At 55.4% G+C, this 24,481-nt stretch overlaps 2 protein-coding genes and 2 pseudogenes across 2 annotated transcripts; all 4 read left to right on the forward strand.

Annotated features, from left to right (window-relative positions):
- Positions 1-561: 561 nt before the first annotated feature.
- Positions 562-8,672, forward strand: CNN2 (calponin 2). Its single transcript, XM_037139025.2, has 7 exons — positions 562-687; positions 4,336-4,457; positions 4,996-5,062; positions 5,160-5,297; positions 6,749-6,865; positions 6,981-7,127; positions 7,686-8,672. Exons 1-7 carry the CDS (start codon positions 625-627, stop codon positions 7,959-7,961), a joined length of 930 nt encoding a protein of 309 aa, XP_036994920.1. The 5' UTR covers positions 562-624; the 3' UTR covers positions 7,962-8,672.
- Positions 8,673-11,080: 2,408 nt separating this feature from the next.
- LOC119044631 (phospholipid-transporting ATPase ABCA7) lies at positions 11,081-16,209 on the forward strand. The gene is given in 12 exon segments (XM_053658460.1): positions 11,081-11,146; positions 11,560-11,652; positions 12,255-12,371; positions 13,004-13,127; positions 13,529-13,667; positions 14,413-14,464; positions 14,682-14,694; positions 15,145-15,222; positions 15,391-15,552; positions 15,618-15,735; positions 15,874-16,033; positions 16,108-16,209. Coding segments are annotated over 12 exon segments (1,224 nt in total).
- Positions 16,210-16,290: 81 nt separating this feature from the next.
- On the forward strand, positions 16,291-17,770 carry LOC128626363 (phospholipid-transporting ATPase ABCA7-like; annotated as a pseudogene).
- Positions 17,771-17,837: 67 nt separating this feature from the next.
- Positions 17,838-21,566, forward strand: LOC128626349 (phospholipid-transporting ATPase ABCA7-like; annotated as a pseudogene).
- The last annotated feature ends 2,915 nt before the right edge of the window (positions 21,567-24,481 follow it).

The raw sequence follows: 24,481 nt of genomic DNA on the forward strand, positions 1-24,481 counted from the left end.
CTACACACTTTCAACCACTGACAGTCTCCCTAGGTCTTATCACTTTTTGCTCTGCCAGGAACATGAATCCCTTTTAGACTAGCAAACTCCTAGTCATCCATAAGAACCCCAGCTCCAGTGGCCCACTTTGGGGACTCATCTAGTTCCCTTGCCCACCACCCAGCTCTGAGAGTTCGGGGGGGGGGGGGTGGTAAACTGCAAGATGCCTCTAAGTGGCAGAGAGAGGTTCTCATTTGTGCCCCAAGGGAATTACGGTCCCACTAAACAATTCTCCTTTCATCATCGTGCAGAAGGGTAAACTGGGACCCAGAAAGGATGAGAGAGCCACTTGGGGGCCCCCAGCAGGGAGAGGGCAGGCGTGTCATGCGTTGGTAGTCCAGAGCTCCTGCCCTTCCCGACCTCAGTTTCCCTCCTGGCCCCTGGGGTTGAGGCTCTCAGCTGAGGCGGGGGTCCGAGGCGGCTAAGAGGATTCAGGAAGTCCTTGGCCGAAGGAATCCGGCGCATCACCGCCTTATAAGGCCATGTGCGCCGGGGGCCAATCACCGGCGGGGGCGGGGCCCGGACCGGCGCGTCCCCAGCCGTCTCACCAGGCGGGTCGTCTGTCCCGCCGTCGCCGCTGCCGAAATGAGCTCCACGCAGTTCAACAAGGGACCCTCGTACGGGCTCTCGGCCGAGGTCAAGAACCGGGTGAGTGAGGGGAGCCTCGGTCCCGCCATCGGAGATCCCGTACCCTCGGACTTCTCCAGGACCCCGGGCACCGCCAGGCTCCCCGCTGTCTGGAGCGCAGTAGCTCTGAGACCCGGGGTGAGAGTGGCCCTCCTCCTCCTCAACATTTGTGGTTCTGGGGATGCCAACCGAGACTTCCTGAACTCCGGGGGAGCAGTGACGTCCGCGATCTGGCACCGCCGCAGTGGCTAGGAGTGGTCGGATCTGACCCTTTCCCCAGCCCTGCTCCGCAGCCCTCCCCCATCTGAACCCCACAGCCCTGGGCCCCTCCAGCACTTTAAGGCCTCAGAAAAACCTGCGGATCTGAGAGGACCCCAGTAGCCCCCTCCTTATCCCGTGGCCACATTCCTGCTTTTGGTGCCACTTAAGCTGCAGAAGGAAAAGGAGGTGGGCCAACTGTTAGTGTTTGTTTGTTTTTTAATTAGTGTGTGGGCACCCCCCACAGGAATTTCCCAACCTTCTGCACCTGGGGTGGTGAGCACCAAGGGGAAGTTGGAGAGGAGGAGGCCTGCCTGAGCTGTTCCTTTGTATGTTTTCTTTGTCTCCATCTGACAAAGGAACAGCAAAGGGATCCCCTAGGATGCCCAGGTCCCCCGAATATAACCTTAAACTGTGTGGGTTTTGTACCTGGGAAACATGGGGTGAGGCTGGAGGGAGACACTCTTTAAGAAAACTTTTGTGGTTCTGGCTCAGAGAGGAGCAGACACTTTTGGAGGGTCACACAGCAGGGCCCATCCTAGGGAAGGGGAAGCATGGGGTGATCCCACACCCTGGTGATTGTCCCAGGCCTGATAAGCAAGGGCCCTTCCAGCTGAGCAGGGCATTACCATTCCTGTGCAACCCCCCACATCCTTCCAGTAGACATCTGGGAATGTGGCCTTGGAAGGCAGCCTGCCTGGGCATGCTGAGGGCACAGCTCCACCAGCTCCAGATAGGTACCTGTGGTAGGTACCCCAGGGTCCATGGACAGCAGGGAGAATTCTGCATCACCTCCTGTGGGCTCCTTGGAGTCTCCCTTCACCCCTTTGACAAGAGGAAAAGCAGAGGCTTAGGAAGCCAAGGGACAGAGTGTGGTCACTAGGCAGGCTCCAGACCCCTGTTAAATGCATGATTCCCCCTCCAGCGGCAATCTCAGAGCAAACACTGAACGTTGATGGGCCGCCTGCGCAGGCGCTTAGCATGCTGCCCCACACAGCACGAAGGCAGTTTAAGGGCTCCAGTTTGCACACAGGGCTCAGAGCTGCCTAGGACCACACAACATAAAAGTTGTAGTAGAGTCAGGACTAAAACCAGGCCTGCTGCATCCAGTGCCTGATGGCCACTGGTTGTCCCGGACCCTGTGTTTACCCCTGGGCGTCAGGAAGTGGGTGAGAGCCAGGTAGCTTCTGGAGATGGAGTGAGATGGGGCAGGTTGATACCTGCACCCCAGGTGAGGTCAGAGGCTCCCTGAAGCCCGGCCTCAGTTTGCAGGTTTGAAGTGTGGGCGGGGCATCTACTAGCTTGCTAAGGTCACGCAGGGGCCTACTTTCTAGGGCCCTGAGCCCATGCCCCACCCAGTTTTCCAGCTGCTTAAGACCAGAGACCTGGAGACTTCCTGGCCCCTGTGCCTCAGTTTACCCCCAGCTGGATGGTCTGAGGCAGGTAGATGTCCAGTGTGTCCCTCTGGAGCAGCCATGCCCACTCGATCCTGGGCTGGGTTGTCGAGGTTTAGACCATTGGGAACAGCTGGTCCCGATTTAGCAGATTTCTCAGGAGGCGGTGGCTGCATTCCTGGCAGTTTGTGGTAGTGAGGAATGCTTCAGGCCACAGTGGGGAGGGCCAGGCGCCTCTGCCCAGGACCCTGGCCCTCTCCAGCCGTCAGGGATGGGGCCCAGCTGGGCAGGCGTGCCAGGCATCCAGACCAGCCCATCTGCCTCACATTCACCCATTAGGACGTGACCCTGCTCATTCCTCAGGCTGGACAAAACCTCATCTGGGTAGGGCTGCTTCCCGGCCCTGGGAACCAGGAGACTGCCGCTCAAGGGGGTGGGCCAAGCAGATTGGGTTAGCTGGCCGGCCTCTTGCCTTTGTCTCCCCTGAGCTCTGGGCAGCTCAGCCCCGATCCCATGTCACAGGGATTTATATGCAGTTGCCAGGAGAAGGAGGCAGGGGGAGGAGCAGAGTTCAGGAGACTGCCATGCAAATAGTTCCAGACGTAGATGAAGAAACTGAGGCACAGGGGAGAGAACTGTTCACAGTCATGGAGGAGTTGGGGGCAGAACTTGGAGTAGGAATTAGGTCTGTAAAAGGTCTCAGTCCCCTGGGGAATGGGAGGAGAGGAAAAGAGCCTCCTAAGCTGGGATCTGTGGGCAAAGGTGTGCAGGGGACCTGGGGCAAAAAACGCACCGAGTGGCATAGTCTGGTCCTGAACGGGGGCTGGATTCGGCTTCTTACCAACCCCAAGGAATTGCCCTGGAACTGACTGACCCTGCCCATACTGGCCTGGGTCTCCATGATTTTTGGGGCCTTTCCTGAGAGCTAGCCATTCTGATTTTCTCAGCCTTTGGTGCTCTGAGATGGGGAACTGGGTGTGTGTGTGTGCTTGTGGGCAGTGGGTGTGCACTGGTGGGGGACCAGGAGCATTTTTATCCAGAGACAGCACCGAGGTGGACGACAAAGCTCAAGGGGGAATGGATCATAAGCACAGAGCTGTATCACAATAGAAGGTGGAGATAAAAACTAGAGGGAAAGTAAGGCAGGGTCAGGGAGAGTTGTAATGGCAAAAGAGGTGACGTTGAAGCTGTGACCGGATGGAGGGTAGGGGCCCACTCATGCAAACATCTGAGCCAAAAGTGACAGCACATGCAAAGACCCTAAGCCAGTATCTGGAATAGCCTGTTCAAGGCACAGAGCACGGTTTGGTGGTCCCTCGGTAACTTAAACAGGATCACCATATGGTCCAGCAATTCTACTCCTAGATATGTACCCAAAAGAATTAAAATAGGTATTGAAACAAGCAAAACTTGTACACAGATATTCACAACAGCAGGATTCATAATGGCAAAGAGGCGGAAATAGCCTAAATGCTCACCAGTGGGTAAATGGATACACACAGTGTGGTCTGTCCACACAGTGGGGTGTTACTGGGCCATGGGAAGGAATGAAACACCACCAGGTGCTACAACAGGGATGGATGGACTTTGAACACATGGTGCTCAATGAGAGGAGCCAGACACAAAAGGCCACACAGTGTGTGACTCCATGTGTGTCACACGTCCAGGTAAATCCACAGACACGGGAAATGGAAACAGAAGGGTCTGTCTCTACTGCAGGTAGAGCAAGGAGAGTCGAGGGCATGGGTCGGCTGCTGTGTGGGGTTTGGCATCATTGGCAGTGGGTTGGAGTTGATATTTGTCAGTGAGAGATAGGTGTGTGTCTGTGGAGCGTGGTTTAACTGCCATGAGTATCCCTGCTGATGGGAAAGGGGGAGGGTTGGCTCTGTAGTGCGGGGTCCTCCAGACCTCTCTGTCTCTTCTTCCCATGGAGCCCCCAGCCTCGCCCCATCAGGAGCTTCAGGGGACTTCTGCTGGATGTATTCTCACCCCAACCCTAAACCCTCTGCTCCTCCAGCTCCTATCCAAATATGACCCTCAGAAGGAGGCAGAACTCCGCAGCTGGATCGAGGGACTCACGGGCCTGTCTATTGGTTCTGACTTCCAGAAGGGTCTGAAGGACGGGATTATCCTGTGCACGTGAGTGCGAGCGTTGGCACATGCTCGTCACCAATTGTCCCATACAGTGTGATCACGCTGCATGTGCCATTTGAAGCCTGTTTGCTTTTCCCTCAATGAGTCTTGGGTCTTGATTTCTTTTTTCCTTGTGTTATTGCTTTGTTGAGGATCTCTAAAAGGGGGCATTCTTGTTTTATGCCCTTCCTTTTGTGGGAGAGCCTCCCAAATTTCTGGGGGGCCTTTCTCTGCTGCATCCTGTTTGACTGTGGTTAAACCATTCCACGTTTTGCACATTAAACATGTGAATGGAAATTCCCAGATTCACTCCCAGAAATCAGGGGTTCTGGATTATACTCACAATGCCCATTTTTGTTACTCTTTAGCATCTTTGCTTTGTGGGTGGATGAAATTGCAAGAGGGGAAACTAAGGCCCAGAAAGAGGCAGTGAGTTTGCCCAGGAAGGTGACCAAGGTTAGAATTAGCCTCTTGGGTCTGTGGTTCGGGTTTACCTATGCCGGTAGAGATTCCTGTTTCCTCCCACCCATGTGTCTCCCCCCAGACTCATGAATAAGCTGCAGCCTGGCTCTGTTCCCAAGATCAACCGCTCCATGCAGAACTGGCACCAGGTGAGGGACTGGGGGAGCAAGGATGGGGCTGGGGGAGCCCGTCAAACCTGTGGGCAGCCTGAGGTCCCCTCATGGCCCCTCTCCTGCCTTCTCCCAGCTAGAAAACCTCTCCAACTTCATCAAGGCTATGGTCAGCTACGGTATGAACTCCGTGGACCTGTTTGAGGCCAATGACCTGTTTGAGAGTGGAAACATGACACAGGTGCAGGTGTCTCTCCTGGCTCTGGCAGGAAAGGTAAGGCCCAGAGAGGCGCAGCAGCCTGCCCAAAGCCACATAGCAAGGCGGATGCAGATTTACTGATGCTCTCATTTATTTGTTGGCTAATATTTTTGAGCGCTCGCAGGGCATCGGGCACTTTGGACTCAACAGTAACAGGACAGATACAGTTCACCCCTTCACGGGCTCACAGTCCGGTGAAGGGAGCAGAAAAATAAATTTTTTAATAAAAAAAAAAACCTGCTTTATATTTTAGAGCAGTTTTAGGTTCGTAGCAAAATTGAGAGGAAGCTACAGAGAGTTCCCATATGCCCCCTGGCCCACCCCTGCTGATGCGCAGCCTTCCCCACCACCCATATCCTCACTGCAGTTTGAGCCATGGGTTACCGCTAATAAGTGTCCACCCACACCTCATCAGCACCCAGAGTCCAGAGTTTACATGAGGGTTCCCTCTTCAAGTCATTTTTTTTAAGATTTTATTCATTTATTTTTAGAGGGGAAGGGAAGGAGAGAGGGAGAGAAACATCAATGTATGGTTGCTTCTGGTGCATCCCCTGCTGGGAACCGGCCTGCAACCCAGGCATGTGCCCTGACTGGGAATCGAACCACGATCGTCTGCTTCGCAGGCCCACGCTAAATCCACTGAGCTACACCAGCCAGGGCTCTAGTCATTTTTTAATAAGTCAGAAATAAGTCATAGACTGTGAGACATGCCTGGAGGGAGGAGACAGAATTAGACCAATGCTTGCCCTGGCTGGTGTGGCTCAGTGGATTGAGCACAGGCCTGTGAACCAAAGCATCGCTGGTTTGATTCCCAGTCAGGGCACATGCCTGAGTTGCAGGCCATATCCCCAGTATGGGGTGTGCTAGAGGCAACCACACATTGATGTTTCTCTGTCTCTTTCTCCCCGCTTCCCCATCTCTCTAAAATAAATAAATAAAATCTTTTTAAAATAAAAAAAAAAAAAAAGAATTAGACAAATGCTTAGGGTCCAGTGACCCTTTAACCAGGGTAGGAACAGTGTTTCCAGATGAGAAGATAGCAAGGCCCTGATGTGGGAGCAGGGAGGAGGTCCCCATGTCAGGAATTATGTTCTGAACGGTGTTTTCAGGAGCCACCTGTGGCTGCCCCATGATTGGGGATGGGGAGACCAGGGAGGAGCCGGGAGCAGGTATCCAAGCAAGAGATGGTGGCCGTGGCCTGAACAGGCGGTGGTTAGGGTTGGGTAGAAGGGGATGGAAGATGAGAGAGAGGGGCAGCAAGGAAACCCCCAAAATTCTTGGCCTGAGCACTAGGAGGTTGGGGGCCAACGGGACCTCTAAATCTGACGCCTGAGGTGTTGAGCAGCAGGTGAAGGGGGCAGGTTGTAGCCGGATCTCCATATCTCCTCTGAGGTCACACACTCCCAGGCCTGCCTCGAGGCTCCCAGCCGCCCCTCCCTGATACTCCCAGCCCCTCTTCCCTCCAGGCCAAGACAAAGGGCCTGCAGAGTGGTGTGGACATCGGCATCAAGTACTCAGAAAAGCAGGAGCGGAACTTTGATGATGCTACCATGAAGGCGGGCCAGTGCGTCATTGGGCTGCAGGTGGGCACCAGGGCCCACTGGGGGTGAGGGGATTCCACTGTGACCCAGGCCCTGACCTGCCCAGTGGCCCCTCAACTTTGGGGCAGCCTGACCTCTCCTGCCCACCTCCCTGCAGATGGGCACTAACAAGTGTGCCAGCCAATCAGGCATGACAGCATATGGCACGAGAAGACATCTGTACGACCCCAAGAACCATATCCAGCCACCCATGGACCACTCAACCATCAGCCTCCAAATGGGTACCAACAAGTGTGCCAGCCAGGTGGGCTTCGCCCAGCCCCCCTCAGGCCCCTACCCCACCTAGCCAAAATCCTCGTTGTCCTTGTCAAGGACAACTCCACTCCGGGCTTCCCTCCTGCCTTCTCTCTCTGCCTCAGCTTGCTGTGTGTCGCCAGGGAAGTTTCCACCCAGCTCCGTGCCTCAGTTTCCCTCCAAGGGAAACTCCAAGGGATTGCTCCAAGGCCCATTGAACTCTGAAAGCTTTAGATCCTATGATTCTTACTTTTCCTGCTGTGTCACGTGTAGTGGTGTAAGGATGGTTTTGGAGCACTCGGGTTTTTGGGGGGCCTCAGCTCCAGCCTGGGAAGCTTCCTGGCTGGCAGGGAGAACAGGACCCAGGCAACCCTTGTTCCAAAGGAGAGGGTCACTAGTAATGAAATCAGCTCAGCAGCCTCAGAAAAGAGGGAGTCTAAGCCAGGCAGGAAGATGCATAGGAGTTTGCACTGAGACTGTAAGGAGAGATGGAGGCCAGGTGGGAGCTTGGGAGCCTGACATTTCCCCCTCATCCCTCCCACCCTGACACTATCTCCTCTTTCTTTAGGTGGGCATGACAGCTCCCGGGACCCGGAGGCACATCTATGACACCAAGTTGGGGACCGACAAGTGTGACAATTCCTCCATGTCTCTGCAGATGGGCTACACGCAGGGCGCCAACCAGAGTGGCCAGGTGTTCGGCTTGGGCCGGCAGATATACGACCCCAAGTACTGCCCACAAGGCCCAGTGGCCGACGGGGCTCCAGAGTCAGCAGGGGACTACCCAAGCCCAGGGAAGGCCCCAGAGTACCCTCCCTACTACCAAGAGGAGGCAGGTTACTGAGGCCCCTTTAGGGAGGTGCCTCCGTATGTCAGTACCCCGCCTGGCATTGCAGGTTTTTCTGTGTCTTCACCTTGTTTTCCTTTGTGTTCCAGTGCTTCCAGCTGAGGGGCTGTGAAGGCCAGACCCAGATGCTTGTGGGTTGGGGGGACCCTGCCAGGGCACATCCAGGTAGCAAATTTCCCAGCAGGCTTTGGGCCAAGCTATTAGGGGAAGAAGAAACCTGTGCAGGGAGGGAAACTGGCCCCAATGGCTTCCGGTTGCTTCTGTGCTTCTTCCCTTTTCTCTGCTGATCAGTTTGTGGTTTCTGTACCCACAGAAGTTTCAGGCACTTTTAACAAAACAAAAGTATTTTGGGGGGGGCGGGAGGAGAGATGGAGGGCAGGAGTCATGAGAAGAAAGTCCCCTGGGAGAGGGCCAGGCCAGTCCCCAGATATTTTAGGCATCATGAGAGACTGGATTTCTCCCGGACCCTCCCAGGAGCCCAGTGAGGAAACCAAGGTCCAGACAGGACAGTGGAGATCTGAGTGGTTGAGGCAAAACCAACCCCCCCCCTTCCATACTAGTCCCTTCTCCCCAGCGAAGTACTGCACAGGGATCCCCATCAGGAGGCCCTCTCTGGGACCAGCCCCACCCAGGAGCCCTGGGGACAAGAGATAATGTGAAATACCAACTGTGGACCAAAGGCAATAAAAACCTTTTTAGCAAAAGAGAGTGCTGGGAGAGATGGTGTCAGAGGCAGCCTCCGGAGGGGTTGGATCACTTCTGGGGTCCTGAGGGACCTGAAGGTGGGGCAACACGACAAATATCTGGTCCTCACAGCTGTCTTGGGAGAGGGAGAAGCTGAGGCCCAGGGCACAGACCAGTCTGGGGCGAAGAAGTTATTTGAGGGCCAGGATCTGGGATTGGGGAAGAGGTGGGGCCTCTGCAATCCCCCACCTGTCACACCAACAGCTGGGGCTCCACCCAGTGCTCATCATCCAGCCTCCAGGCCTCCATCCGGCCTGGAGTTCACTCCCTGACTGACTCGTAATTACCCCGCCAAGCCCAAACAGCAAAATCGCCTTCCTCCAGAGTCCTCCCCTGCACCACTCACCCTGCCCAGTGCCTTCAGAGCTGTGGATCCATACCCTTGTTTGGTCTTTAGGATCTTGTGAAACACCCATTTTAATGGAGCAGGAAATGTCTGGAATTTTCCTCAAAATTCAGGGTGAGCCCTGGCTGGCGCAGCCCAGTTGATTGAGCGTGGACTGCAATCCAAAGAGTCACTGGTTCGATTTTCAGTCAAGGCACATGCCTGGGTTGTGGGTCAGGTCCCCAGTGGGGGCCGTGTGAGAGGCAACCACACACTGATGTTTCTCTCCCCCTCCCCTCCTCTAAAAAATCTTTAAAAAAAAAGTCGGGGTGACCTTCAGGACCCAAGACTCTACTCTTAGAAGAGTGGAGGCTCCTCCCCCTTCTGCCATTACCTGTATCACTCTAGGGACCAAAGGTATTTTTCGTGTGCAGTGAATGATGAATAGGTGAACCCCCCTTTTCCTGATGGACAAATACAGTCTCAGTGTAATAGGAGTGAACCTAGCTAGGACTCGGATCCTCCAGGGGAAAGTGGGAAGAAAGGGACCTCTTGCAACCGGGAGCTACAGTATCATAGGCGGCTATCACTTGGGAAAAGAGCTGTGCTAGCCTGGGCGGAGCCCGGCTTGGGTGGAGCTAGCCTGCCGCCCCACCACCTTGTCATGCAGCAAGGAGGCAGGCAGCCCCTTTAAGAAAGCCGGTTTGGCGCGACTCTGCTGTGACCCCACCTACTTCCTCTGTGCGCGCGGCTCCGGCTGGCTCCAAGTTTGTGAGTGGCGGTACGGCGTCCAATAGCAGTTGGCAGAGACAGGGCCGGGCGCTGTGGGGGTGCAGAATGCGAGTGCAGTCGGCAGCAGGGGCTCAGCGCATGCTTGGAGATCTTTTCTTAAAGGGGCCGCTGTCAGATGGAGGAAAGGCGGCTAGTGCTGGGGGCTGTAATGGGGCAGGGTCCCAGAGAAAGACGAGAGCCCCAGGAGGATGCAAGTTTGGGAATGAGTGGGACAGAGGCAGTTTTCCTGGGAATTAGGGGGTGAGCGAGCTGGGTCCAGACTCTCACCTTTGCTCCCTGCGGGTGAGTATTGGGTGGGTGGCAGAATTGGCCACTAATTTTCAAGGGCGAGTTTGGACTCACCTGAGAGGGGCCTTGCCAGGGTACACCTGCAGCCCCTTTCCTCGTTTGAACCCCTCCAAAACCTGCCCCAGTTTTACGAATGGAGAAACTGAGGCCTCTCCCCAGGTCCCACTTCATGTAAAGGAGAATTCTGGAGTGGAGGTCGGGGGTCCAGAGTCTCCTTTTGTGAGTGTGGCAACTCCCTGTTCCTCTGGTGGCCTCAGTTTCCCCATCTGTACAATAGTTTAGTAGGTCACAGCTGAACAATTACAAGCAAGGGACAGGGTCAGGAATCACTGGTTCCAGGAACCTCCATCACTGTCCCTTCTCCTAACCTATTTTCTGGATCTTGGGGGGGCCTTCTGATTGGTAAATAATAACTAACAGTTAGGGAGAACTGAGGTCCAACCTCCTGCTGGATGACTGCCTGTCTCTTTGGGCTCCTTGGTTGGCCCCTCTTCCAACCAGGCATTTAAAATGTTTAGCACAGTTAATACTTTGCTATTATTATTGGGGAAGAGCAGTGATGAGGGGAAAGGAAGATCCTTTCCTCAGCCTGGGATGAGGGAGGGGACGGGGTCAGGAGGCCCCCAAGAGGGCTTAGAGTAAAGCCTGCTGATAAAAGAATTAAGCTAAGGCCACCCCCCCAAAAAAAAATTTTGTTGCTAGCCTTTCCACCGCATTAAATGGAGCCCGGCATCCAATCAGATCCAAGGGATTCAAGGACAGCTTTAGGAAGGGGAAGGGCTCCCATTGGCTTACTGCACCATGAGTAAGCACTGTAAGTGCCTACAGTTATGCTCTAAGCAAAGTGTTCAGGAATTCTGAGCAATGGGATAAGGGAATGAAGTTCAGAGAGGGACTGGGAGTTACCCGCAGCTGCACAGCACTTTCTCAGCCTGGCCCCTCCGCACTGTCTCCTGTCTATTCCAAAATGGCCTTCTGGGTGCAGCTGATGCTGCTACTTTGGAACAATTTCCTGCATCATAGGAGACGGCCGGTAAATGCCTGGGTTTTTGGGACAGGGTGGGCCTGGCCCAGGCACACCCCCCATGCCAACTCTTCGCCACTATCCTGCTTGTCTCTTCCAAATCCAGCTCCCTGTGGAGTTGTGCGGCCTCTCTCCATCCTGGTGGCCATCAGCCCATTCACACCACCCTGCATTGGGGCAGTATGAAAGTAAGCCCCTGCAGGGTCCAGGTACTTTCTGTGGCTGGGGAGGCCTTCACCCTATCCACCCTATCCAGTGAGCAAATGCCAGACAGCACAGTCCCCAGCATCCAATAAATGGCTGAGAGTGGGCAGAGGGTGGACTCACGGTGAAGACTGTCAGGGCCTGCAACAACTGGCATCCCTGCAGGCCATTTTCTCAATGAGCCACTGCCCTCTTCGGGCACCATACCCTGGCTCCAGGATCTCATCTGCAAAGTGAACAACACCGGCGGCCCACAGAGCATGCCCAGTGAGGAGCCAGGCACCCTCAGCACCTTTAACTACTCTTTGCAAGCAAGCACTGCTGGGGATTCGGGGGTTCACAGTGAGCCCTTGCCTCCTACTCTCTCTCTGTCTGCAGAGTCTCCTGGCTCCTGGCAGAGGCCATGTTAAGAATAGAGGCTCAGAGAAACAACAGTTAATTATGCCCGACAGACTTAAGGAAAGAGGCAGCTAGCCCTGGTAAAGAGATCCTAAAAGGGGCTTTTTTTGTCCTTCAGTTTCCCAATTTGGGAAGTGGGGTGGTGGGTGTGGAGGCATGGCCTCGTGGCACCTCCAATCCAGGCCCTGCCTGTACTAAGCTGAGAGGGGTCCTGGACCCGCACCCACTGTCCCACCCCCTCTGGAGGTGCCCGAAGCCACTGGTCCTGGGGAAACTGCTGTTTGCACCTGACCCACTCCTCACTCGGCAGCTCACGGCATAGGTGAGGGTGGGAGGAGTCCCCAGACTCTAGTCCCTCCCTCAGCTCAGGGGGTGAGGGCCAGGTGAAGGCTCTGAGAGGCCCGTGCCATTGCTCAGAGGCACAGGATGGAACAAAGTGGAGGATAAAGAAGTGGATGGGGGTCCACAGAAGAGGGTTGAGCCTGGCATTGATCTGGGTTCCTGTCTCCACCAGGTGAGCCAAACCTTCCAGGACCTGGCCCTGTTGAAGGATATCCAGGAGGTGTCGGGGGTGCTGGGACCCCAGCTCTTCAACTTCATGAATGACAGTGCAAATGTAGTCATACTGCAGGTGGGCCCAGGGTGGAGGGCTGCAGATTTACCCAGAGCCCCCCTGGCCACCTTACCCCCCTGCTGAGAAGTAGGGCAAAGGGCAGGTCAGAGCCTCCTGGACAAGAGTGTGGAGGTAAGATGTGGCCTCCACATTAAGGACAGGCCCCAGGGATGGGAAGAGGGGTGACAAGGCAATAAATGACCCATACAGACCCCTACTTCCTCCTCCCATTCCTCAGAGGAACCGTTCCTCCCATCCAGTTCCTTTGGTCCTGCAAATTCGGGACAAAAAGGTAGCCAGGACCCAGAGGCCAGCACCAGGTGGAGGCCCTTAGAGCCTTTCTGGACCCCCACAGTGGCAGCTGTAGCTGGCACGAGGCCTGTGCAGATATGGAACATCTGATGGGAAAACTGGCTGTTCTGTGGAGGTGAGGGGCCTTCCAGTTGGGAATCTTTTGAGTGGAGATACAGCCTGTCCTGTGGGAGGTCTGCTGGAGGAGAGAACCCTGCCCTAGGGCTCTTAGGCTCCTAAGTTTGACTCAGCCCCGAGGTCCAGGATGGTACTGGGGCACCTCTGACTCTCCCCAGTGCATAGCCCTAGACAAGCTGGAGGCAGCCCTGGTAAAGCCGGCTCTGTAGCTGCTTGCCCAGCATGGCTTCTGGGCAGGCATCACCTTCCTGGACCCCAAGGCTTCCCTGCACCCAGAGCATCTCCCAGGCCCAAGCCACCTACATGTCAAGATCCGTAAGGACGATGACAATGTGATCAGAAGCAGTAAGACCAGGGACAGGTGGGAGTGTGGCCACTTGGTGGCAAGGCCAGGAGAGTGAATGGGTGAGGTCAGGACATCCTGTTAATGAAGACCAGCAGGCAGAGCCTGATTGATTCCTTAGACTAATTAGGGCCTGTAGCAGGTGGGGCCTAGGTTGCCTAAGGGGCCTGCTCAAGGGCTTGATGGATGAGCTCAACACTTTGGCTTCCCTGGCAAGTGGGCGTGGGTGTGAGAGGGTTGTGTGGCGGGCCTGTCCTGTCCAGGCCTGTGGTTGAGCCTGTGGGTGAGGATGGAGCTCAGACTGTGATGGACAGGGCCTTGGAGTTTCCAGCTGGTTCCTGAAGTGGACCTTCATGCCCACACAGGTTTTAGGACCCAGCCTGGCCACTGACCCCCCTGACAGATCTGCACGGTGTGCAGGGTGATTTCGGGTACCTGCAGCACCTGCTGGAGCATGCAGCGGTGAGTGTGATTAGCGGCAATGTGTCTCTCGCCAGCTTCTATCTGCAGCAGGTGCCCTACACTTGCTACGTGAATAACACGTGAGCGCCACCTCCCCACTCATTCCCCTAGCTGCAAATCCCAGGTCTTGGGTGGGACCTGGATTCCATTTGGAACATTCATGCAGTCAAGACTGTGAATGGCTGGTTTAGGTGGGTTCAGGTTACCCCTGTGGCCTATTGAGGGAAGATATGAGGTCTCCTGTGTGGCTCCTGTGTCACTATCCTGGATGAGCCAGCAGCTGGTGTGGACCCCGTTTCCTGTCACAATATGTGGGAGCTGCTGCTCGAATACCAGGAAGGTAAGAGTTGGGGGCAGCCTGGGGTTCTCCTGGACGCTCCTTGAGGGGCCAGAAAAAAGTTTCTGACATGGAGAAAAGGTTTCTAATGATTAAATGCTGGGAATGGGGTTGTGAGGAATGAATAGGAGTTTGTCACATGGGGCAGGCAATTCCTGGCTGAGGCCACAGCTTAGGCAAAGATCCGGCAGCCTGATGATACATGCGTGTTGGGATCCTATGCCCAGGGTACATACTGGCCCTTTTCCGTGCACTTGGATGAGGCGGAGCTGTTGGGAGACCGTGGGGCAGTGGTGACAGGTGGTCACTTATGCTGCTGTGGCTCCCCACTCTTCCTGCCTCATCACTTGGGATCTGGCTACTACCAGATGCTGGAGAAGGGTCTCCAGTCCCTGGCCACCAGCACAAGAGGAGGTCTGGAGCCTCTGACCCCCGATTTCTCTGTCCAGCTCTGATGGCCATGTCAGTTGGTGCCACTCTGCCTGCAGGGTGACACTGACTTGGAGGAAAGGGAACCAGGCAGCCAGAGTGGCAGGGCAAGTGAGGGCTGGAGTGGAAGAGCCAAAGGAAGGGGTCAGCGGGTAGCAGTGGCTTGGTTCAGGGCGACAGGGCTTCACGACTCCAGACTACACTCCTGACCCTGGGCTGAGCCCAGACAGAAACCTGCTCCTGACCTCTGACCCTGGGTGGACTCCAGCTCTAATCCCAGGCCAAGTTCTGTCCTCTGGTACTTAACCCTAACCTCCTCTGTCCACAGGGACAGGCCCCTTGTGAGTCACCCAACCCTTTCCCCAGGGAGGCCGGGCTGAGAGGGGTGAGGCAGGAGCCAGGGCCACATGACCCACCCCTGGCCATCCGATACAGCCCAGCTGCTGGCTGGGGTGCAGCACTACATGCCTGGGGCACGGCTTGCCTAGGAGTGGGTGCGTGAGCTGGTGCTCGTCCTGCCCTGTGAGGGTACCCTGGGGGGCAGACAAGCTGGACTTGTGACTGAGGAAGCTGGGGCTGGCTGACTGCGTGATTTCTGACACCAGCCTCAATGAGGTGTGGATGTTGAGGGAGGACTGCCTGGAGGAAGTGGTGCTTGGAAGGAGAAGGAGTCTGCTTATCTACAGCAGGGCACCCCAGGGAGGAGGCCGTGTGGTTAGAGGCTCGGAGGCCCTTGGAGAGGCCTAGGCGGGAGGATCTGGAGTCCCTGGCTCCCTCTTGTGGGTCCCCAGGCTTTGAGCCCCCTGCTCTGTCTCTCCAAGCCTTCCCGAAGGTGCTAGAAGACTGTGCTGTGGACACAGACCCAGAGGGTACGGCCGCAGGTCTCTGACCTTTGCCCCTAACCCTGGTCCAGAGTTGGACCTCACTTTTTACCAAGTCCCAATTTTTGGCTGAGTCTGGCCCAAGGCTTTGCCCTGACTTTGGTCTCTGACTCTTGATCCCCTTCATTTGTGCCTTTTGACCCCAGGCTGAGAACTAACCCCTGACACTGACCCCTGGTGGCCCCACAAATGGTAACCATAGACAACACCTGTGCGTAGGCGTAGGCGTTATTCACCTGAACATAACCATGGGGCTCAGGATTCTGCCAGAGGGGTCAGCCCTGGAGGACTGGGAGCTGCATGAGTTGCCCCACCCTGGCCCTGTAACCCTCTGGCCCTCCCAGTCCCCCCATTGTGAGCATTGACCCTTCCATTTCTCAAAGCTGGGGCTGCCCCAGATACACAGGCCCTGTGGGGCTCTGGGCTGGATGTTGTGGGCCAGGTACAGGGATGGACACTGACTTGCCAGTGGCTCTGGGCCCTGCTTTTCAACCGCTTTTTGTTTGCTTCACTGCGGCCTAATTCAACTGCTTGACCCTAGGCATACCCTCCATCCTGCACACCTTTATTGAAAGCACTGGGGAGCCATGGATAATTGTAGAGTGGGAGCAAGGAAGAAAGGCTGTGATGAGCCTGGAGGTTAGGTGGGGAGAGCAGATGATGGCCAGTCCTTCGGATCCTGCTGCCCACCCTATGTGTGGGCCTGGCACTGGTATTCAGCTTCATTGTGCCTCCCTTTGGGCACTACCCAGCTCTGTATCCCAGCATATACAGTACCCAGGTAGCCTTCTTCGGGTGTGTGCAGGGGAGAAGGGCTGGTGGCAAGAGGACCAGCGGCCCATGGGCACAGCCCTGACCTTGCACCCCACACAGTGAGATGCCCCAGAGGACCCCAAATGTGTCCACCTGCTGCAGGCGCTGCTGGAGGAGCTGGGATCGGAGAACCACTACTTGCAGAATAGCCCCCATAGGTGAGTCCCTTAGGCTGGCCATGACCCTTCTCTTCCCTAACCGGGTTCTGGCCGCTGGACCTCAGGGATTCTCAGAGCACCCTCCATGCCTGCTTGTGATCTGGGAGCCTCCACTTCCAGCCTCCCCACAAGCTGGGTGCCCACAGCCCTGCCCCGCTCCTGCAATGCACGCAAGTGCATGCAGCTCATCACCTGCCAGTTGGGAACTTCAGACGTGGCCGAAGTCTTGGCCAGTGGAAACCGGGCCCTGGAGTCTGCATTCCCTGCCTGCCAGTGCAGCTGGGCTGGCACCCGCCACCTGCTTCCCAACTGCCCCACTACCCCAGGCGCCAGCTGCCTCAGGTGAAACTGTATAGAACCCGACAGGCTGGACTCTGTCCGACTTCCTGGTCAAGACCTACCTGCACGTGGTGCGCCAGGGTTGAGTGCTAGTCGGGCTCCGTGTGTCTGGCTGCTCTATGGGTCCTCAGATGGAGGAGGTGGTCTGGCCCCCAGGGAGGTTGGGATGGCTGCCTGGGCTAGAGGCCTCCAGAGTGCCCTCCGTGCCTAACCCCTTTTGGTTTGTCTCACCAGACCCCCAGCATCTTGCCTTCTGTCTCACTCACGTCTCTGACTTTCTGTCTGCCTCTCTCACAGCCTGAGGGCCAAGAAATGAGTGAATGAGGTCAGGGGAGGGGGATCCCCTGCCTTGGGTTTCCTTCCACACCCCTCTGCCCACCCACTGGTGGGCTTTCCCACCCCGTCCTCCCTGGTCCTCAGTTACACCTCCCTGCCTCCACTGTCCCAAAGGTATGGGGGCTTCTCGGGGCGGGGGCAAGATGTGGGCCTGCCCTCGGGGCATGCAGTAGGGCACTTACAGGGAAAGCTCCGAGTGCTGCTGAGCTCCAAATCTGGCGGAGCCCTTGGCTGCATTCTGAACAACCTCACGGCATGGGCTCAGGGCCTGAATGCTCAGCACAGTGTCAAGGTGGGACCTGGGGGTAGTGGACAGGTGGCTGGTGGGAGCAGGGCTGACTTCACCACCCTTAACCCTCAGCCCTGACCCCACCCCAGACCTGGTTTAACAACCGGGCTGGCATGCCGTGGTGGCCTTTGTGAAAGAGCCAACAATGCACTCCTACCCGCCCGCCTGCCACCAGGCCCCGATTACTATGCCCACAGTATCCCCATGCTCAACCACCCTCTGAACCTCACCAAGGAGCAACTACCTGAGGCCACCCCATGAGTCTCTCTGCCTTGCATGTCCTCCCCCACCTCGGTCTCCCTGTTACTTTGGGTGGTAGGAGCTAGATTTGGATTCTGTACACTCTTGCTGTATAAATGGTGAATAGAAATGCCCCTGTCCACTTCCTAGGCCAGGGTAATGGGACACTGTCAGGCTCAGCAGGCTCCAGTCTCCCCTAGTGGTCCACATGTCCTCGTCACATCAGCCTTGTACAGCTTCTCCTTGCCAAATGACCCGGCCACCTTCATCCTGAAATGGCTTGAGCCATTTTTCCCACAGTGACCAGCTCTGTGGACCTTGGTCCCATCAATGGAATGCACAGCTCTGCCCTGAGCAGCTCATCCACTCCCGCCCCCAGGTTGGCCTCCTGGGTAGATGTACTTTTCTCCACCTGTGGGGTCTTCACCATGTCCTTCATCCCCACCAACTTGACTCTTGCCCTCATTGAGGAGCATGTCACCCAAGCCAAACAGCTTCAGTTCATGGGGGGCCTGCCCCCCACTCTCTACTGGCTCATCTACTTTCTCTGGGATATGGTACGGGAACTGCCCAGAGGGATGGGGTGCCCAGCCACTGCCACTTGCCACTTCCCCTTCTGGCCTCTTCCGGGCAGGGACTTGTCCAGGATGGCTGGGGTGAAGTTTTGGGGACTGTGGGACCTGGTGTTTTGCTCTCCAAAATGTAGGGAGGTCAGGATGGGTTACAGGGCTGAGGGTGGCAGCCCCCACCCCTGCACACTGATGGGGGTAACTGCCATTTGCTATGCAGCGTAACTGCTTGGTGTTAGCATGCATCATGGCGCTCATCTTGCTGGCCATTCAGCAGAGGGCGTACGTGGCCCTGTCAACCTGACTGCCCTCCTGCTTGTTACTACTGTACAGGAGAGGCCCCCAAATCCCTAGGGCCCATTCTTACTGACCACCCCACCGCCATTGCCACCACCACTGGTCCTGTCGAGGGGGATGGGAATCTGCAGTGGTCCCCAAGGACAGAAAGAGAATGTGGGGTCTGAGGTGACTCCAAGTGGGGTCTAAATAAATGGTATGTCAAGGTGGCCTTGAAAACTCATCTTGTCCCAGCTCACATTAATAGGGGTCTACAGTGCGGATTGTGGGAGAGGAGATCTGTATTCCTCTCAGGGCTTCTCAGCCCCCCTCTCTGAGTGGTTACAGGCAACCACTCAGTTGCCCCCGAGCTGCTCAGTCACGCCACTCACGTACCCAGCCGCCTCCTCCTGCTCCGTGCCCAGCATGGCCTATGAGGTGCTCCCCTGCTTCCACCTCTTTATTGGTATCAATGGCAGCATGGCTGCCTTCATGCTCTAACTAACTCGTCTCTGATCAGGTGGGACCCTGCAAGGCTGGGCCTTGGTCCCTGACCCACCTCCTGTCCCTTCCCCTGCGCAGAAGGGGCAGAAGGTGAGCCAGATCCTGAAACAAGTTTTTCTTATCTTTTCCCACTTCTGCTGGGGTTGGGTGGGGGCTTGTTCACACAGTGCAGAACGAGGCCATGGCTGATACTTTTGAGTGCTTTGGTGAGAACTTTCCTCCAGGTGGGGAGGTGCCAGCCAGGGGAAGGGACAAACAGCAGACCCTGGAAAGAGAACTGGAGGTTTTAGGGGGCCTCAAGTTTGGGTAAAGTTAGGTGCAGAAAAGCAGCCATAAATAGCTAATTCCCTCTGGGGTCATATCACAAGAAGTCTAAAGCCCTAAATAAGGGAGGTGGTGATACCACCACCTCCTTTTTCTGTATCAATTAGACCCCAGTTGAGTGGCCTATGCAGTTCTTGGTCTCTTAAGAACCCAAGGTGACTTAGATGGAGAGGGGCACAGAAACCAAGTCCCTCCAAGGGCCCATTCTCTCCTTCCTGCTTCCACAGGGCACAGGCAGTTCTAGTTGCCCCTGTGCAGGGAGGTGGTTGGTGAGAACCTCTTGGCCATGGTGGTACAGGGGCCCCTCTTCTCCTCTTCACATTTCTGCTACAGCACCGCACCCACCTCCTGCCACAATCAGTGGGGACCAGGGCAGGGTGGCAGGGGCTGGGGCCCAACTTTGGGCCCACTCGTACCTCTGTCCTTAGACCCAAACTGAGGCCACTGCACTCTCCAGAAAAGGAAGATGAGGGTGTGGTTTGTGAGTAGGAACGGGTGGTGGAAGGGGCCACCAGGGGGCCATGTCGGTGCTGCAGGACCTAGCCAAGGTGGGTGCTGAGCGCTGGATGGGGGCTCCCAGTGGCCCACCCACTCTTCTCAGGGTCCTGCACTCCTCCCAGATGTACCCCTGGCAGAAGACGCAGCTGTTGATCGCCAATGCCTGGGGAGCATCCCAGTGAGGTGAGCCAGGATAGAGGTCCTGGTGCAGCGGCAGTGAGAGGCTGCCCTACTGTGTGCCTACTGCCCTTTATTGAGCACCTACTGGTTTTCAACTTTTGAGTTCCTATTTTGAGCCAACAAAGTCTTATTAAGCATCTATTACATGCTTACATTTATTAAGCCCTAATATGTGTAATAAAGTATTAGTAAACTACTGAGGACAAACATATTTATTATTGAGCACCTGTTGGGTGCCCACACATGTGCCAGTAACCTTTATCAAGCACTGTGTGCTCTCTGACCTCTCCACCTTGGGCTGGCTGAGTACCTCCCATGTGGCAGGAAATATTCGGAAATCTCGCATCCCTATATGTAAGGGGCACTTGCTGTATATTGCCTCTGTAGGATACCCACTGTGTGCTGGCACTGGTTAAACCTGTACCATGTGCCAACAACCATTCATTACTAAGTGACAAGCTTCTGCCTCCCCACACATCCCTATATTCACCCCAGGGGGTTCCCTTGCCCACAGCATAACTCCCAGAAACTTAGAAATCCACCCAGAATCAGAACAAGGGGATCTGAGGCCTCGTGCAATGCCCCCTGTGGGGTGTCATCACAGTGTTTCAAGCTCCTGGGCACGAATAGAACAGGGAATGGATACAGCCATACTCAGGAGAGAAGGGGCAGGTGCAGTTTCATGTGGTGACTGGGACACATTGCCCAGTGGGGGTGAGGCCATAGTAACAGGCCACAAGTGGGGGGCCTCTGGGTGGGGGTGGAGCAGGCTTGGAGCCCTCACACCCACACATGAACAGGGTGGGCTCTGAGACACCCCCGTCCCTTAACAGAGTGGTCTGGGGTGGTAGGTAAGCCCTGAGACCCTGCTGTTTGCCCCAGCACACCCAAGGCCTAGCTAGTTCCCCGAACACCTTGTCACCAATCTGCAGCATGACTCAGGACCTGGCCGCAGCACTCTGTGACATGGGCTACTGTCCTTAGCCAGATGCCACCTTGGAGCTGCTGACCGGCCGGGTGCAGTTGGCAAGCAGTTTGCAAACCTAGAGCAGTTTGCATGCCTGCCTGGCATTCCTGAAGCCAAGACTGTCCAGGTGACCTGCTGCCCCTTTCTGCCCCAGGGGCTTCTGGATCCCAGCCCATGCTGGCTCTGGTTGGCGATGCCCGCAGCCCAGGCCTATGGCCACCTCTGTTCTCTGGGCCCCAGCCTGCCCTTTCCCAGGTCCTACACTCACAGGAGCCGCCATGCTTTCTACAGTTACCCAAGCTGCCCCTGCTTCTTCTCTCTGACCGTGGCTGTATCCATTCTCTCCATGAGACCACCTCTGGCCAAGGACTGAGTCTTGCTGCCCCTGGGCCAGGTCCCACTTTTCATTTGCTGTGGCCCTGCCCCCTTTGTTTACCTTCACCCCACCCTTACCCTAGCCCCTTCATTCCTGTCTTCTCTCTAATTCCACCCTGTGTGGGGTTCTGCCCACTCCCTGTGCTTCTCCTACCTGGTCCTACCCTCACTCCGGTCATCCAACAGTTCACTCTGGTCCCCTAAACGTCACTCTGATCCCCCAAAAGTCACTCTGGACCCCCAATGCTCATTCTGAACAGCCTCCCTCACCCATTCACTGGTTCCCTCTGCTCACTTTCATTGGTCGTCCCGCATTCACTCTGCCCCCCTCCTGCCTGGCCCGTCCACAGACAGTGAGCTTGGGCCTGGCGAACCTGGGGCTCCAGCAGCATGCAGACCAGACTGTGGGCACCGACAGCACTGGCAATAAACAGAAACTGCTGTGGCAACAGCTGTGGCACTAGCGGGGGGCCCAGCAGTGTTCTTCCTGGTGCATTCGTGCCACAGCCTGGGTGAGGGCAGAGCCTGGGAAGGGCAGCTCCAGCCTCACTGGGGCTTACCCTGTCCCTCCCAGGATAAGCTGACCACCGGTGCAGACCCCAGTACAAGGCACTTCCTCTGGAACTGCGGTGCAGAAGGGCCTTCGGTGGGGCTCACCTTGCCCAGGAGGGCCCCGTGCCCAACCCTAGGGTTGTGGTCAAAGTGACCCAGATTCTTGGGAGAGGCAGAGCCCAGGAGAGGCTGTTGGACAGAGCATGGGGACACATGGGATGGGTGGCCCGGACCCTACAGGACAATGCCAGGCCTGAGTGTGAGGACACAGGGCAAACCTGGGAACTGAGTGGTCTGGGCCTGGTTGGACATGTTCAGACTAGTAGTGTCACTGAACAGACCCGTGTGGGGTGGGGGACAAAATACTATTACTGATGGACCCCCCCTTCTCCCAGGGTCCCCCTGTACCAAGTTCACCTTTCTCACCACCAGGGAATGACATCTCTCAATGCCAGAGATTGGCTAAAAGGAAAGGAATTACTTATTCAAAGGTTACACAGACTACAGTAATGACTTAATGTCTTTATTGAGATCCTAAAGTCTCTCTCTTTTTAAAATTTTTTTATTGATTATGCTGTTACAGTTGTTCTATTCCCCCCTTCATTCCCCTCCACCCTACCCCCCCACCCCCACCATTACCCCCCCTTTAGTTTATGACCATGTGTCTCAATTCCTTTAGATTCTATATTTCCCATGCTATTCTTGCCCCCCCATCTATTTTCTATCTACTGTCTATGCTACTTATTTTCTGTACCTTCTCCCCCCTTCTCCTCCTCCCACTCCCCTGTTGCTAACCCTCCTTGAGATCTTCATTTCTATGTTTCCACTCCTGATCTAGCTGTCCTTTTAGTTTGCTTTTGTTTTAGGTGTGGTTCTTAATAACTGTGAGTTTGTTGTCCTTTCACTGTTCATGTTTCTTTAACTTCTTTTCCTTAGATAAGTCCCTTTAACATTTCATATAATAAGGGCTTGGTGATGATGAACTCCTTGAATTTGATCTTATCTGAGAAGCACTTTATCTGTCCTTCCATTCTAAATGAAAGCTTTGCTGGATAGAGCAATCTTGGTTGTAGGTCTTTGGATTTCATGACTTGGAATACCTCTTTCCAGCCCCTTCTTGCCTGGAAGGTCTCTTTTGAGAAATCCAGCTGACAGTCTGATGGGAACTCCTTTGTAGGTGACTGTCCCCTTAGCTCTTGCTGCTTCTAGGATTCTCTCCTTCATTTTAATTTTGGCTAATGTAATTATGATGTGCCTTGGTGTGTTCCTTCTTGGGTCCAACTTCTTTGGTACTCTCTGAGCTTCCTGGATTTCCTGGAAGTCTATTTCCTTTGCCAGATTGGGGGAAATTCTCCCTTATTATTTGTTCAAATAAGTTTTCCACTGGTGGCTGTGCCTTTCCCCCTTCTGGTACCCCTATAATTCAGAGGTTGGAGCGTTTAAAGATGTCCTGGAGGTTCCTAAGACTCTCCTCATTTCTTTGAATTCTTGCTTCTTGACTCTTTTCTGTTTGGCCATTATTTGCTTTCTTCTGGTCCACTCCATTGATTTGAGTCCCAGTTTCCTTTTCGTTGCTATTGGTGTCCTGTGCAATTCCATTCATTTCAATTAGTTTCACCTTCATATATTTGTCTAATTTGTGGCTATAATCAACCAGTTCTGTGAGGATCCTGATGACCAGTGTTTTAAACTGTGCGTCTGAGAGTTTTGCTATTTTTTCATCGCTTAGATCTATGGGCTCTGGGGCTTTGAGATCTTCTTGCGCCATTTTTGGTCTGTTCTGGCCCTTTAAGTGTGAGAAGCGGCGCCTTGGACTCCCAGGTCGCTGGGTTGTGACGCTGTATGTGGGGGCGTGGTCAGAGCGGGGAAATGGCGACCCCCTCTGCTGTTTCTCACAGCTGGGTGAGGATCAGCGTCTTAGGTGGTTCACCTGGGCCGGGCCACTCAGAGTCGCTGGGTTCTGACGCTGTATGTGGAGGTGGGGTCAGAGCAGGGAAATGGCGGCGCCCTCCACTGCCGCAGGCCGCGGGGACCCGCCGGCCCCAGTCCAACTGCCCACTCCCTCGCCTGTCCGCCCGCGCACCAATGCGCGACCACAGTCAACCCAGTCAACCCGCAGCCCTGCTCCCCTGCTGTCTCCCCCACGGTCGCTCGCCTGGTGGCTCACTCGGTCGCTCACTAGGATTCCGCGTGTCTGGATTCCGCGCCTGAGTCCGTCTGACCGAGTTTTCCTGTGCAACCCCGGTTCACCAGCCGCTTGTTTCGCCCCTTACCGGTCAGGCTGAAGAATTTGTTGTTAACGGACTTCTGAAAAGTTCAATTTTCCGTGTTCTGGCTGTGTTTTCTGTTGCTAATATTTAGTTGTCTCTAAACTTGGTTGTGTGAGAAGGCACGGCGCATCCACCTATGCCTCCATCTTCTAAAGTCTCTTAAACTACCCACAGATGGGCATTGCGTGGACTACCGACCAAGATGGAGGCGTAGGTGGAAACACTGTGCCTTCTCGCAGAACCAAGTTTAAAGACAACAAAGTTTTAGTAACAAAAATGCAGCCAAAACACAGAAAATTGAACTACTGGAAGTCCGACAACAATGAATCTTTCAGCCAGACGGGTAAGAGGGGCGGAGCCAGCAGCAGAGCGGGGTTGGGCAGCACAGATCCCCTGGACGGACCTAGGTGCGCAGGCAGACATTGGCGGATCCCAGGTGTGGGGTATCAATGGCGGACCCAGTGAGGGTGCAAGGCAGCAGGCTGACCGTGGTCACACATCCACGTGCAGATAAACCAGCAAAGGAGCAAGCAATGAGACAGACCACGCAGGCCCCA

This window comes from Artibeus jamaicensis, unplaced genomic scaffold (assembly GCF_021234435.1).
Source record: "Artibeus jamaicensis isolate MK-2021 breed Jamaican fruit bat unplaced genomic scaffold, CSHL_Jam_final scaffold_537, whole genome shotgun sequence".
Taxonomy (NCBI): domain Eukaryota; kingdom Metazoa; phylum Chordata; class Mammalia; order Chiroptera; family Phyllostomidae; genus Artibeus; species Artibeus jamaicensis.